Source organism: Martes martes (genome assembly GCF_963455335.1).
Source record: "Martes martes genome assembly, chromosome: 1".
Lineage (NCBI taxonomy): Eukaryota > Metazoa > Chordata > Mammalia > Carnivora > Mustelidae > Martes > Martes martes.
In genome coordinates, this window is record NC_137888.1 from 116191630 (window position 1) to 116208282 (window position 16653).

Sequence of the window (16653 nt, forward strand, 5' to 3'; positions counted from 1 at the left end):
TACGTAAATTCCATCACCAAACTGCCTACAAAGCTACCCCCATTTTCCTTTCCAACCAATAGATATAAAAGTTGTTTTAAATGTAAGCAATCACAGGTGGTTAATGTTTTAACTTTTTATTAAGAAACTAAAGCAAAACAACAGAATTTCAAAAAATTAAAATACAGAATTCTAATTTTAATTCTAAACAAATATGAAATCTACACCAAAAACTAAATCAGTTTATCAGTATTTAAGAATAAAGGGGAATGGCTAAAATGCATTCACAGTCATCATTTCTTCCTTATTAGCTTCAGATTTATATCCCTTTCCTTTGTGCTTCCCTTCAACAGGATACAGAATTTCTTCCTATCTACCTTTTGTTATAGTCTGTAACCTCAGAGCAGCTTTAGTCGGCCTACGTAATTCTTTCTCTGTTCCTTCAGCAAGTATGTGAGCACCTGCCTATTGGGCTCTAATGATGGGGGCATAAATATGAGTCTGTCAGAGATCCTGTCCTAAGATGTTTAGAGGAGATAAGACACCAACAAATAATAAAAATAAATAAACTTATACAAGGTATAAAGTAATATAGCATGAGTTAAGTATAAATATAAAAATAGGGAAATTTCAAGGAAGAAAAGATCACATCCAGCTGGAGAAATTAGGGATGCTTTATGAGGGTAGTATTTGGATTGGTTATGGACTGTTCCTTCCAGGAGGGTATCAGAGGGGTCCTAATGATGATGGTGTTGATTTCCAGAAAGTAATCTTTAAAACTCTTTACATTTCTAGTTCTTCAAAACTGTTCATTTTTTTAAAAAGGTGAAAAAATATTAGTATTATAGTCTATATAAACAGCAGTTTGGGGACTTAAATCAAAAGTTTATTGTAATGCCTATTATATGGTTTAGGGCTGTTATTTTTGCAACTCTCTTTCCCAGGTCAAATCATATCTAAAAAGCAGAAGATGCCTCATCACTGAGCCATGACTTTAAGTATTCAACTGGGCAAAACCTACTTGCTTTAAGTGCTTTATAAAATCTATACCTAAGCTTACATAAGAATGAAGATGAAATAAATGGCTTTTAATATTCAAGTCAGATAATGAAAAAAATAATGGTTAACTATGAAATAATATATTAACCACAGAACTCCTTGTATGAAAAGTTTTAATGAATTATGAGCCATTGGCCATTACAGACTTTCAGCCTCAATTTTTCTTTCCTATGTAGAACCAGATAATTAAAACAGACTATCTCAAGTATGACAGAAGACCATAGTATGAATAATAGTATTGTTTGTTTACACATCTGCATGCTTTGCTGAAGTTAAGAACCAAAGAGAATGCTCCCAGTTTCCCAAGTCAACAAGATAAACTCAATTACAGTTTTCTTTCCTGATCATAGTTCTAGCTAAAATACAACCAATACTACTTTGCCTTTCAATAGCACATTTTATCCATCATACAAGTATTTTCCTATTATTTTCTCCTTTACCTTCAATATGCTTGTGAGGTAGTGAAGGGAGGGAGCAAAGATTTTTTTTTTTTAATTTTGCAGATGAGAAGACTTAAGGTGAACTTAAAACTCAAACTTAGCAGCATACTGAAATCACCTAGGAAGTTTAAAAAAATCCTTATGATCACGTCATATCCCAGACCAACATCAGAATTTTAGGGTATGGGACCCAAACAACAGTATTTTTCAAAATGCACATGACTCCAAAGTACAGCTAAGTTTGAGAACCACTGGTCTAGATGATTTATACTTAACCTTCAGGTGCAACTGTCTTCTACCTGAATGCTCTCTCAGCACCAATGAAAGAGATTCCTTTTCCTTAAACATCGTTAACAGTTTAATATTCTCTGTACAACTACTATTGGTCTCCAGTAATAAAATAATTTATCAGGTTATAAATGAAGGCTCTTCATTCCCCTGATACTCATTCTAAATATGAACCTTCATTTTATAAAATTTGCAAACAGCATATTAGAGAATTTAAGTCTTTGAGATAAGAATGGCTTGTTGTTCAATATTGACACAATTATTTGATTCTAGGTTCAGTGTGCAATCACCATGTGTGTTTCTGTTTTCCATTCAGCACCTTCAAAACTTTGTTACAAATGAGTATTAAATGAATATTACACTAATAAGACAAAATGGAAGTTATAAACAAAACTCTCAGCAAAAGCTCTTGGAATTGGCTATATCACACCCTGAAAAAAAACCAAGTACATAAGGGACTTTATTGTTTTATCATTTATCAACCTTCATCCTAAACCTGTTTTCTTCAATTTTTAAACTTTACCAAATTGAGTTGTCCTACACCAAGAAAAATCAATTTCTGTGGCAGCTATATTCTCTAACACTTTCAACATATAATTTCACTAAGTACTATTAAATATGGTTTCCAGGAGGTTTCTTCCTGACGTGTATATTGCAAAGATCATTAACAGAGTTCACCTTTAAGCAACATACCAAATACGCAATAAAAATTTGTGAACCTGTTGGTTGGCAAAAATAAATCTTTGCTCATCACTGAAATCCCGTTTCATAAAAGTATTGATAATCTTAACTCTCGAGGAGCAAGCCAAAAACCCCAACCAGCTGCTATTGTCTCTAATTTGATTAGATTTAAAACAAAATTACATACAGCAGTAAGCTGAAAGGCAAAGAACCACCTGCCTTAGCCAAGTCTTATCACAAAGATGTATCTGAAACATTTATACTTTCATACAGAAAGATGTTTGTTTCTCTTACAACAAAAGAAAATCTCAGCTCGTGTATGTTAGATTGTTAATTCAAGAATATTAGTGAAATCGGATTTATTAGTCAAAAACTAAGAATAGGATTAATGTCAAGCTCTTCTACAAGGAAATCTTCAAAATATTGCCAACCTGAAGTTTTCAGCACAAGGTATTTTATTTCAAGTCCCATGGGGGCAATTATCTATAATGAGATTAAGAACATTCTTAACCTGGGTTCAGGCTGGCACTGTTTCAGATGGGTGAGTAAACATTTCTTGATAACCCCAATGAAGAGTTTGAGGCTTAGATTTGTTGCCATGATGTAAACAATATAAAATTAAAAAAAAAAATTGTAGTATCTACAGCATTATAAAGTTACAAAATAAAAGGACCATTAATTCTTTTCTGAAGGTCTGTGACTAACAGCTTTCATATTTGAGGCCTAAAAGAGCAAATGGCAATGTTCTGTATTATTATGAGATACTTTCTCAAAGGGCCAAAAAATAAAACTGACACTATAAGATGCACATTATTATTATTACTACTGACATATATATGATTAGAAATAGATTTGCCTTCCCTCAATCTTAAACCAGGAGATCGAGGGGTCTATACAATAATTTTGATTGTTAAAAGAAAAAATACTAGACTGTAACAGCTATGGAAACTATAAACCAAATTAATGTAAAAATGAGCCAATACAACACATCTCCTCTTAAAATCCTCTTCTTTGTAGTTACCTAATTTTCCCTAAATGTTATTGTAATTTTGTACCATGTAGTGGTTTTTAAGAAATTGAACTAGAACAAAGCAACCCCTTTGTCCTCTTTTTTTAGTTTTTTTTACACACTTATTATATATACAACTTTTAAAATAGCTGCACAATTTTACATCTCACTGTTAGAGAAGTGCAGTCCAGGCAGACCATGCTTCTCAATATATTAAAAATATTAAATAAAACCCAACCAGTTTCATACTTTTCTAATAGTCAAGCTGGCTGGAAAAAAGGGTCTGGAGAAAAAACAGGCAGTTGTAAAACAGGATCAGTCTTTCTTCACAAACACACTACTTAAAAATCTTGCTATTTCCTTATCTTATCCCTTTTATAGCATCTCTAAAATCTCACCTTAAAAGTTGGTAATGACACATTGCTAACTTAGAGACAAAATCTGTTGCAACATGCATATGTCTACTGCCCACTCAACCAACTGCAACCCTGAGGATTTTTCTGGCCCAGTACAAAGAGGAAACACTAAGATAATCTCTGCCATAGAGTTGCTTCTCCAGTTAACAATTTCATGTGTTTTTCAGGATGTTTCTTGGGCATGCATGTATGACACTGTCACTTCATGATTCTACTTTCCACAAGTAGATATCTCCTCCATTCTGTCTTTCATCCCAAGAAAGCCACTGTCATCCATCCAAAGGTTTTCCAAGATAAACCAAAGTCACTTCTGTGTTGCCATATACAGCAGAAACTGCTGGATATAAGCAGACTTTTGGAAGTCCTCTAAAGGCAACCCCCAGGAACTCATAACCACGTTCAAAAGCTAAAGTCTTATCTTCCATGTCTAAGATGACGCGAATTCTTTCTCCTATCTGTAAACAAACAACAAAAGAAGGTTAGAAGGAAACTCACCACAAGAGCATAGCTAGAATAACATATAAATCAACAAGTTGAAAGTATTAAGAATATATATCTTAAAAATTATCTGGAAAAATGATCAGAGAAGTTTTCTGGTCAGGGAGAAACATCTAGAAGAAACAAGATATATCAACTTCATCACAAATGCTTATTTTGATAAGTATTTTTTAAGATGGGATCTACATTTAATACCAAAAATTTAAATGCTCCCCCTGAACAGTTCCCAGATTTTATTTACTCTTCATTTAAAGGTTTTTCTTAGGAAGTTTACTACTAAAATCTGTAACTTGATACAATTCACACAAACACAAAAAAAGTTATCTAAATAAACTTTTCAAATTATTCTAGTATAGTACAACAGAATATTATTCAGCCATAAAAAAGAAATATAATTTTGATACATGCTACAACATGGATGATCCTTGAAAACATTATGATAAGTGATGAACTAAGCCAAACACAGAAAGATAAATATTGTATGATTCCATTTATATGAAGCACCTGCAATATTCAAGTTGTAGAGTCAGAAAATGGAATACAGGTTGCCAGAGGCTAGAGGAAGGGACACAGATGGAAAGTTATTGTTTAATGAGCACAGAGTTTGTGTTGGGGAAGACAAAAAAGTCTGAGGTACAGATAGTGGTGAAGGATACACACATTGCATTAATGCCATTGTATTGTACACTTACAATAGTTAAAACAATAAATAATGCTGTGTATATTTCATCACAGTAAAAAGTTACCATAATAAAAAACACACAATATCTAAAGTTTACAAGCAGTTCTAAATATACTGTAGAACTTATATAATCATGAGGAGCCAAATCTGACTATAGATTCTGAAGATGCATAATAAGCTTATTAGTCATTTTATGGGCCACTGCTCTGAAATACCTGTTATAAAAACAGCAGCACTAATTGTTAAACTAAAGCAGAAGCAATATATACCCAGCTTTTTTCCCACGTGGAAAAGTGGGAAAGCAGACAAATAAGGTTATTTTATTTTTACAATTTGTATTTACAAAAGGTTGTTTCACCTATACACTTGGAGGCAGAAAGTCCTAACATTTGCAATCAAAAATCAGAATTTAGTATTTCCCAATTATGTTAATTCCTACTGTTGCTGTTACTTTTCCTTGTTGTATTTAAACAACTGTAAACATCTGCTTCTTTCTTCTCTTGCCCAACTCATAGATTAACTTGTACCCCATTTTATGGACCTAAAAACATCCTAATCACCATCATCACTATTGCCACCAACAAAACAAACAATAAAAATGAAAAGTGAATATTTTGCTGGGTATTCATTTTGTAGTTTATTTGTATTATCTCATTTAATTCTCCCATCTACCCTAATATTTGTCCCTATTTTACATAAGATGGAAACTAAGATGACAGAACCATTCCTGGTGAGATTTGCAAGTCTGCTTCACCATTGATTGATTAAGTGTACAGCACACACACAACACAGGGAGCAGAAAGCAGAGGTCTCACTAAGCTTTAGGTGTCAGAGGGCAAAACTTGGGAGATGGCAGAGCACCTGGAAACTTAGAGGAGGAACTCCATAAGCAAACGGAACCACAAAGAAGATGAGCCCCAAATCCAAGAATAAACTGCCCAAATCATTGTGTGATCATTGTCTTACATAGACACAGAGGAAATCCCCACAGAATCAGGCTGGAAAAGTAAGGGCTAGAAGTCAACCCCCCCATCCCCCAACCAAAACAAACAAACAAACAAACAAATAAACAAACCTGAACAAAGACCTAGCTGCTATACACCATGGTGGAGACGGAGTTTAGTCTGAAGACTCCAGGCAACTTAACTGCCTACTAGAACATCTATATTTTTCGGAAAAATAAGTGAATTCTAAAAACAAAACATTCCAGGGGCACCTGGGTGGCTCAGTGGGTTAAAGCCTCTGCCTTTGGCTCGGGTCATGATCCCAGGGTCCTAGGATCTAGTCCTGCATCGGGCTCTCTGCTCAGCGGGGAGCCTGCTTCCTCCTCCCTCTTTGCCTGCCTCTCTGCCTACTTGTGATCTCTGTCTGTCAAATAAATAAATAAAATCTTAAAAAAAAAATTCCAGTATTACTACTACATATTATCTATAATTTCCAATTCTCAATTTAAATAATTGACTGGATGGGACACCTGGGGGGCTTAGTTGGTTAAGCATCTGCCTTTGGCTCAGGTCATGTTCCCAGCATCCTGGGATTAAGTCCCACATCCAGCTCCTTATTCAGCAGGGGGCCTGCTTCTCCCTCTGCCTGCTCTGCCTGCAGCTCTCTGTGCTTCTGCTCTCTCTCTGACAAATAAATAAAAATTTAAAAAAATAAAATAAAATAAAATTTTTTAAAATTTCAAAAATAAAAAAATAAAACTGACTGAATAGGAAAAGAAACAGAAAAGTACAATCCATACTCTGAGGAAAAAAAGCAGTCAATAGAAACTGATTTGGCGGGGCGCCTGGGTGGCTCAGTGGGTTAAGCCTCTGCCTTTGGCTCAGGTCATGATCTCAGGGTCCTGGGATCAAGCCCCGCATTGGGCTCTCTGCTTGGCGGGGAGCCTGCTTCTTCCTTTCTCTCTGCCTGCCTCTCTGCCTACTTGTGATTTCTCTGTCAAATAAATAAATAAAACCTTTAAAAAAAAAAAAAAGAAAATGATTTGGCAGACAAAGAATTCAAAGTAGTTATTATAAATATGTGCAAAGAATTAAAGCAAAATCTAAACTGATAAATGGACAGAGATTCTCAGTAGAGAAATGGAAACTACAAAAAAGAACCAAACAAAAATTTTAGAGCTCTAGAGTAAAATAACCAAAATTCACTAGACTGGCTTAGTAGAAAAATCAATACGGTAAGGAGAATGAATCTATGAACTTGAAGATGGAGTAACAGAAATTATCTAATCCAAAAAACAAAGAGAAAAAAGATTTTTTTAAACAAGAACACAGCTTCAGTGATAGAAAGACAATGACAACATCAAGCAGCCCAACAACAACATTAAATGTAAATGGGTTAAACATTCAAATCAAAAGACAGAGATTATGAGATTGGGCTAGATTAAAAACATCCAATTATATGCCCTCTAGGAGACCCATTTTAAACACAAAGACAGATTGAAAGTAAAAGAATAAAGAAAAAGAGATACCTTGCAATAAGCATAAGAAAGCTGAAGTTGCTATATTAACATCAGACAAAATAGACTTAAAAACGAAAAGTAATGAAATCTCCAACTATACTTGCTAATTTACCTATTCCTTCTTTCAGTTCTGTAAGTTTTTGCTTCATGTGTTTTGGAGTTCTGTTATTAGGTGCATATATGTTCACACAGTTGTTGTATCTCCCTATATGATTAACTCTTTTATCATTATGAAATGACTCTAATAATATTCCTTGTCTTTAAGTCTATAAATCCTTAAAACTTCCAATTTCTGATCAGATTATTGTGTTTTAAACTCAGCTGGCTCTATGGTAATCATATGGCTTTTTACAAATAAGAATATAATTATGACCCCAGAATCAAGTGAGTATGGCATAAGGCTAGGATGAAAAGAATAGGGGCACCTGGGTGGCGTTAAGCCTCTGCCTTTGGCTCAGGTCATGATCCCAGAGTCCTGGGATCGAGCCCCACATCGGGCTCTCTGCTTGGCAGGGAGCCTGCTTCCTCCTCTCTCATTGTCTGCCTCTCTGCCTACTTGTGATCTTTGTCTGTCAAACAAATAAATAAAATCTTAAAAAAAGAAAAGAAAAGAATAAAAAAAGGCAGTAGTTTGCCTGAATTTGCCTGTCTTATAGAAATCATTGACACCTCAAGAGGCTTTGAATCCACAAATTAATGAATAGCAGAGGGTATGTGTGTGCATGTGCATGGTGCATCTGTGGGAGTAAGAAGTCTAGAAAAAGTAGATTTGGATGTGCCATGATATATGAAAGATGACAATCTAGATAGAACACAAGTTGGGAAACTATGGTTGTTAGGCCAAATCTGCCTGCAGCCCATAAATAAGGTTTTACTGGAACACAGTTATGCTCACTCATTTACATATCATCTATGGCTGTTTTTGTACTATAAAAACAAAATTGAACAGCTGTGACAGAGACCAAATGGACCACAATTCCTGAACTATTTACTACCCACCCTGTACAGAAAAAAGTTTGCCAACTCCCAATTTAGAGCAAAGACAGATTGCTCAAGGTCAAATATGTATCAGGAAACAAATATGGAAATACTAAAAGATTATTAGAGTAGCAAAGAAAGGCCAATTACACTATTTTTAAGTTATCAAAAAGACATACAAAGCTACTATATAAAACTTTGTAAATTTAAAACAAATCAAGGCATGATTTGACAAAGGCCCACAACTGAGAAAATACCCAGTTTCTCACCTGATATTTTGGTGCATTGTTGCATTGTGGAAAACTGCCATTGACTTCTCCATTATGTAGTAGATTATTGTCCACCAGATTCCAGCCCCAGCTCTGGTCATCACTACCCAGTAATGCCACATAACCTTGGCACTGCATGGGGGCCCGTTTCGTGGCAATTCCAATCACTGCCACAGTGCCCAGAGGGCCTTCCCACCACACTTCCCATGCATGGCGGCCCTCACTGAAACCAATCTTGGTCCTTGCACCATCAGTACTCTGGGCAATGGGGTTTCGATGTAAAGTAAAGCCATTTTTCTTAATGTAGACATTCCTGGAGCAGTCATTAGTGCTGAAGGCATGTTGGAAAGCACGTACCTGAAAACATGAAAAACAGACCAAAGAAACAGAAATTTGATTTTTCTTAAACATTAAAAAGTACCCAAACTTTAGGGGCACCTGGGTGGCTCAGTAGGCCTCCAACTTTTGATCTCAGGGTCGTGAGATTGACCCCTGGGTTGGGCTCCATGCTAGGGGTGGAGACTACTTAGATTCTCTCTCCCTCACTCTCTGCCCTTCCCACCCCCCCCTACTCCTGTGTGCTCTCTATCTTAAAAAAATAAAAGTACCAAACTTTAGGCTCCATGTTTTTAAACAATAAAGTGATATATGTATACACATATATATATATTTTTTAAAGTCACATTGTCTCATTATTGATCGAAATTCTGAACTGTAGTATAATTTCTCCAAATCAATTTCTTAAAATATCAAAAGATATACACAAGAATCCTTATATTTTAAAGATAATACTGAAATGCTTATGGATGACAATATCTCACAATTGCTTTGAAATATCTAGGACTGGCAAAGGAAAGTGGGTGGGGTAAACATGAAAATAGACTGTCCATTAATTAATCACTGGTAAAGCTTGGTGACAGGTTTGGGAGGTTCTTTAAACTATTTTCTCTAGTCATGTTTATATTTAGTATTTTACATCAAAAAGTTAAGGGATGTATAATTTTCATGTTGGCAATACTGTCATAAAAATATTTTAACAGAGAAAAAAAATATTTTAACAGAGAACTTAGTCATAGCAGCTCTAAAGTTGATGAAAAATTTTAATAACCACAAACTATGTTAGATCCTCAGCTTCCTTGCCAGTTATTACTCACATATTGAGACAGTACCACTCTCATTTTACCAAATCAAGTAACCCCATAAATAGCACCTAATTTCAAACACTAGAATTTATAAGGAAATAGTCATTATGAATAGCTGCCATTGATAGGACAGATTAGTTGACCTCCACTAACCAGTTTTTTAAGCTTCCAAAACCCAGTACAAAAATTTCTACATTGTACAAATAGTAAACACTTCCCATGCTTTAGTAATTTAAAGTTTTTGATTTGGGGAAGGGAGAAAAAAATAAAGTGTTTGCTTTGTATGTTTGCTGAAAATTCTCTTTATTCAAACTACTTCAAAGCAGCCAAAGGTTGGGGCCTATTGCTTTAGTTAACCTAAGCCACCAACTCCAGAATCAAAGATTTCAGCATTTGGAGGGGCCTCAAAAAGACCTAGTGCAACACAGGGATGAGGACACAGACCTAAAACTCAACAGCTAGTTAGAGCAAGAACCCCAAAGATAAGTCCCTTCATCCAGTGTTCAGTTACTGTGAGCCAGTACCTCACTGCTTCACTGTTGCACTGCAGACCAGAGACAAAAAACAAACAAACAAACAAACAAACAAACAAAACCCCTGCTTGATTTAGGAGGCTGTAATACTGAAATATTTCTAAATTTTTTCCTGTCTGTTCCTACTTTTAAGCACATAAAAAGAATCAGAACATAAGATTAAATGGGGGAGTAAAATGTCCCCAAAATACTAAGTATTAAAAAACTCAAGAGGGTTTAACAACTAAAATAAAAACTTTATAAAATCTTCATTATAAAATTTTTAACTAATACTTACCTATGTCTATTCCCCAACTCTTATAAACACTAATTGCTTTTTCTCTATGCTTCTTCTCTTTGTCACAGAGACATTGTTGATAGCCACTTCTTCAGATTTCTGACTTCTTCCTACTACTCTGGACTGATCTTTCTTCACTGTACTCTTTTCTGGTGACCACCCTACTTCTGCCCCCTAAAGCTCTCCAGAACTCAGTCCTTAACTCTCTTCCTAAATTCTTTCCAGACCTAGTTTTCTAAAAGAGCACCTTTATTACATTTCATCCCAGTTCAATAACCACAGATGGTTCCATACTAACTACCATATCAACTGTGAATTTTTCTTCCTGGCTTTCAAAGCCCTTCAGGTATGGTTCTTCCTACTTCCCCTTCTAACTTCACATCATTCTCCCTGTCTGTAATATACCTGCTTTCCTTCTCGAACACATCCTATATTCTCTAAGACGAGATCTAGTCTTGCCACCTCTATGAAGGTAGTCTAACTGGAACCACCCAATCCCCAATTTCTCTCTTCTAAGTTCTTATCCATCATAGTTGGCACCATACAACATTTAAGTCTGTATCCAACCCAGGATGTCTGGGTGGCTTAGGAGGTTAAGTGTCTGCCTTCGGCTCAGGTCATGACCCCTGCCTCCTGGGATCAAGTCCCACATCAGGGTCCTTCCTCAGTGGGGAGCCTGCCTCTCCCCTGCTTGTGCATGCTCTCTCTCTCTCTGACAAATAAAATCTTAAAAACAAACAAACAGGGCGCCTAGGTAGCTCAGTGGGTTAAGCCTCTGCCTTCGGCTCAGGTCATGATCTCAGGGTCCTGGGATTGAGTCCTGCATCGGGCTCTCTCCTTGGCAGGGAGCCTGCTTCCTCCTCTCTCTCTCTGCCCGTCTCTCTGCCTACTTGTGATCTCTCTTTGTCAAATGAATAAATAAAATCTTTTAAAAAAAATTTCTAAAACAAACAAAAAGTCTGTAATCCAACCCAACTACTTGATTCTAGTAAAAAATATATCGAAAAACAACAGGAAAACAACACTAATCTTACTAAATTGATCCAACTTCTCTCAGCCTAGAACAGAAGGGCATGTTAAGGAACACTATGGGAATGAAATCTGCAAAGTCCAGACTGAGGGAAGCAGAGTAGACAACCTGATTTCTTCAACAGATAAGTTGCAGGAATGGGAGTTAGGAGAGAAGGAGGCTGAATTTGTTGGCTAAAATAGCCTTTAAGACAACTGCCTTTGGCTCAGGTCATGATTCTGGAGTCCCAGGATTAAGTCCCGCATCAGGCTTCCTGATTGACCAGGAGTCTGCTTCTCCCTCTGACCCTCCCCACTGTCATGCTCTCTCTCTCTCATTCTCTCTCAAATAAATAAAATCTTTTATAAATGAATGAATGAATGAATAAAATAAAATAGCCTTAAGAGATATATCAACTGTTTGCCATGAGAACCTTATATAGATCTTGATTAAATAAACTTAAAATTAAAAATATAGCATTTGACATTTCTGAAACAATTGGAAATTTTAACAATTTTGTTTACATTAAGGAATTATTAATTTCCTTATACTTCATTGATATTGACATTGTTACTGTGTTGTGTCCTTATCTTTTCAATATTTTTGGATAATTTTTCTTTTATTTATATCTTTATAGTTAAGATAATTTTTCATCTGAAAAATTCAGATGAAATGAAAAAATAAATACACAAATTAATAAATAAAAAACAATACATAGTTCCTGTCTCACAGTCTAATGCACAACCTAAATTTTACATTATAACAAACAACTTTAAGACCTACTTTAGGATCTAGGTCTAAAAATTAGAGAATATATTATAGTTAGCTGCTAAGTATGACTTAAATAATTGTTGTTCCTTGATGACATACAAAATATGAACTTTTTTTAAAAAAGATTTTTATTTATTTATTTGACAGAGAGAAAGAGATCACAAGTAGGCAGAGAGACAGGCAGAGAGAGAGGGGTAAGCAGGCTCCCTGCCAAGCCAAGAGCCCGATGTGGGCCTAGATCCCAAGACCCTGGGATCATGACCTGAGCTGAAGGCAGAAGCTTTAACCCACTGAGCCACCCAGGCAGCCCAAAATATGAACTTTTAAAAAGAAGACAAATCTTAAATAGACTGGAAATTCCAAATACTTTTGAGTTTTATGCTATCCTATACCTGTTCCCATCCTCCTCTTAGCTGGACATGCTCCCTGGAAATCCTATGACTTTATCTTTCTTCTTCTTCATCTCATTCACTCCCAGTCAACTGTCCACTTACGTGCATTTGTTCTCTGTGATAGGTCTCCCAGACATCCTCTTCTCTCCTCTGCGTATTTGTTCAGGTCTTAAGGACCTCTGGCATAGGTACTAACCCCTGCTCTGTCCAATTCAACTTACGGCCTAGTTTTTCTAAACCACAGCTCTTGTCACTCCTCTGTGCAAACTTCTATGGTTTAAAATGGGAGAATAAAGCCCAAACTATACAATGAAGCTGATATGCCAAGAACATCCATAGTATATCTAGTCTCAACTTACCTTTATAATTATACTCCCCACTCCTTCAATTCAATCTCCCTAAACCCTTTTATATCTCTAGCTTTCCTCGAAGCTCCAAACTCTAACAGCTGCCTATCTGAAATCTCTCAGATGTCTCAAAAACACTGTAAATTCTACTCTACCAAAATTGAACTCAGGCTATTCCTCCTAAATCTAGCCCAGGTGATTCCCATAATTATATAAGCAAGATATCTAGGAGTCATTCTTAGTACCTCCCTCTCCCCCACCCCTATTTCAAATCTATTGCCAAGTCCTGTAGATTTTACTTTCTAAATCTTTCCTACATTTCTCCCCATCTCCTACACTACCCACTTCCTAACTGATCTACCCATATTTCTAAGGTCCTCCTCCAATCTGTTCTCTATACCGAAGTCAGAAATAACCTTTTAAAAATGCAAAAAAAAAAAAAAAAATCACAACAATCTCCACACTCCTAACCTCCTCTTGCTTACAATTCAAAATGGCTTCCCTATAGTTTGGCCTCAACCCACCTCTTTCATTTTCTCTCAAACCTGTCTCACCTTTGCTCTCCATGATCCAGCCACACTGATGTGTTTTCTACCCGTCATGCTCATCAAGTTTCCTCCTGGAAGGCTCTTTTCTCTCCCCTTGGCCTTACTGTTCAGGTTTTACTTCATGCATTGTATCCTCAGAGAAAGCCTTCCTTGACCTCCCTACCTTGGTCAAATCCTCCATTACTGACATTCAGAGTACTATGTACTTCTCCTTCATAGTATCTACCACAGATGCAATTTTATAACTGTGTGATTATTTTATTAATTATCTATCTCCCACACCCCACTAAACTATAAGCTCCAAAAAGTAAGGCATCCATACAAGTTTTGGGTCTGTTTTTATTCCACTGCATTTGCAAAACTGAGCACAGTGCCTGGCACTCACTTTTTTTAAATAAAAACATACACTCTACAAATCCTTTGCTTTCCTCTTGTCTTGCATTTGCTCAGGGTATTTCTTCTTAGTAAAATGTTCAAATCCTATCTTTAAAATTCAGCTCAAATATAATCCTAACCTCAAAACTTCTCCAAGCCTCCACTCAACTTGTACATCTTTCCTTTCACTGAAATTCTAGTGTGTGTGAATATATATATTTCTAGTATATACTGTATTTATAATAACTCTAACAGGAGCAATTTCTATCATGTGTTATTTCTATACATTTTTCTTCTCTCCTTGACTGAGGACTTCCTTACTAGGCTATCTGACTTCTTTTGAATTAATCTCTATTCTCAAGACATGTAAGAAAAGTTCTGCAACATCTGAATGAACATATGATTAGTACTAGTTTACAATACCTACCATGAGTGCGGTAGAAAGACATATAAAGTGTTTAAAAACCTAAGAAACCTAAAATATCTCTGGAAGGATACAAAAAACAGGTAACATAGGTTTGTACAAGAAAAGAAACTAAACTGGGTGGCTGGCAGACAGGGGCAAAAGAAGACATTTTGCTATTATTTTGCTTCTTTTGCATGTTGGCTCACATGAACACATTACCTAACACATACTATAATAGGAATCTGGACTCGTGTAAATAGATACGTTACAGACCAATTACAAAAAGGTCTTACTGAAAATAAGTAAAAACAATAAGGTTTATAAAAAAATAAAAGCTAAATAAAATGTATGATGCCTATCGGTTTTCAGGCAAAGCAGGACAAAACTGCCATGTTCTGCACTCTACTACATAAATTACAACTAGTATCCACTAAGCACCCCCATGTACAAATACTGTCCTAGTAAATTAACATGTTATTTTACTTAATAAAAATTTGATAGTTGACATACATAATGGCAATATTCTTTATTGTATTAAACTAAAATTTCCTTTATTACCTAAGAATAAATTTTCCATCTATTTCACAAAGAAAAAAATTTACTTCTTACTGACTCCCCTCCTTGGCAGTCTAGTTTGAAAAGTGGTATCTACCCTTTTTAGTTATTAATGTATTTTTTTATGTTTACCACATTCTAGGGCAGGCTTCATCCTCTCTCATATATGCTCCCAGTGACTGTTGTACTGAACAGCTGTTATCTATCTAACTGAATACAAGCTCCAGGATTTTGTTTTTATTGCCTGAAGAATCTTCTCAGCCCTCCCATAACCTGTTACTTGAAATTTTCACTTGTATATGAACAAGACAGGAATATGCCCAAGAATCTAGGAGGCAAAAAGGCAGCAAAACCGGTATCAGCACATTAGATGACAAATGGAACAGAAAAGGCATACCATCAAGGTGGAACTATGAAAAAGTTGGCAGAGAAGTAGCCAAATAGTGAGACAAGGCAGCATTAGGACAGTTAAGTGGTGCCCATGGGGGAGAAAAGGATGTTCTGTTAAAGCCTGTATCTTGAAACTTAGTAGAATGCCTACGACCACGTAGAATGTCTACGACCACAGTAGAATGTCTAGGACCACACTCATAAGCCTGAAACATAATGGAGGGAATTAGAGAACTTGGGGGAAAACAGTTAAAAATCAGAGCCTGGAAAAGGTGAGGTGAATGTGGGGAGAAAGCAAAGATCTGAGAAACTAAGCCGGTGTTAAGACAGCCGAGATGACCTAATAAAAAACAAGGTAAGAGTACTGAAAGCTACAAAAATGGAGCGGGGGGTGGTCTGCCTTTTGGGGAGAAGACTGTGGAAAGTGGAATGAGTGATGGGAACCAGGAATTGCAAACTATCTGGTCCTTTAAAAAGTACATCACGGAAGTGGGGGTAGGTTAAGGAGCAGAACTTCAAAGAGAAGAGGATCTTTATGGAGGGGGGAGGTGAGGTAAGGTATTGACTGCAGCCGTGCAAAGGCGGGATGGTGAGGCGAGGCGTCTGAGTCAGAGCTTAGATGAGAAGCACTGAGACTGAGAGCGGCGCAGAGAAGCGGGACTGGGGGCAGCGGCGTGGCCCGGGGCTCCCTCACCTTGGCCTTGTAGCTGGGCAGGTTGCAGAGGATGTCCGTGCGTAGAGCCTCTTCTGCCAGGCTGCGGGCGCAAAGGCTCCGCCACACCTCGCTGTTCTCATCACCGTGCAGGCAGCGGTACCAGTGCTTGCACACCAGGGCGCAGCTCCGCAGCTCGGACAGCTCCAGGTAGGAGAACACCAATTCCAGGACCCGGCTAGGCAGCCGGCCCCCTGCCCCCGCAGACCCTGATCCCGAACCGCCGACCGCGCCGCCGCCGCCGCTACAGCCAGCCCCGCCGGAGGCTCCCCCAGGCCCCGGGGCTGGCGCCGCCATCGCCTCACCAGCCGGCCCAAGGGCCGCCGCTGCCGCCGCCGCTTACCCCCGTCTCTGCTGGGGAGGCCAAGCCTCGCCTTGAGACCAGAGAACCTCGCTCACCGCCCCTTTCACAGCCAACCGCCGGCCCTCCACC

The 16653-nt window shown here is 37.2% G+C and overlaps 1 protein-coding gene across 1 annotated transcript; it reads right to left on the minus strand.

Moving 5' to 3' along the window:
• Positions 1–1134: 1134 nt before the first annotated feature.
• FBXO45 (F-box protein 45) lies at positions 1135–16649 on the minus strand. The gene is made up of 3 exons (XM_080820507.1): positions 16203–16649; positions 8764–9120; positions 1135–4327 (listed from the first exon to the last, which is right to left on the minus strand). Exons 1-3 carry the CDS (start codon positions 16515–16517, stop codon positions 4142–4144), a joined length of 858 nt encoding a protein of 285 aa, XP_080676633.1. The 5' UTR covers positions 16518–16649; the 3' UTR covers positions 1135–4141.
• Positions 16650–16653: the final 4 nt, after the last annotated feature.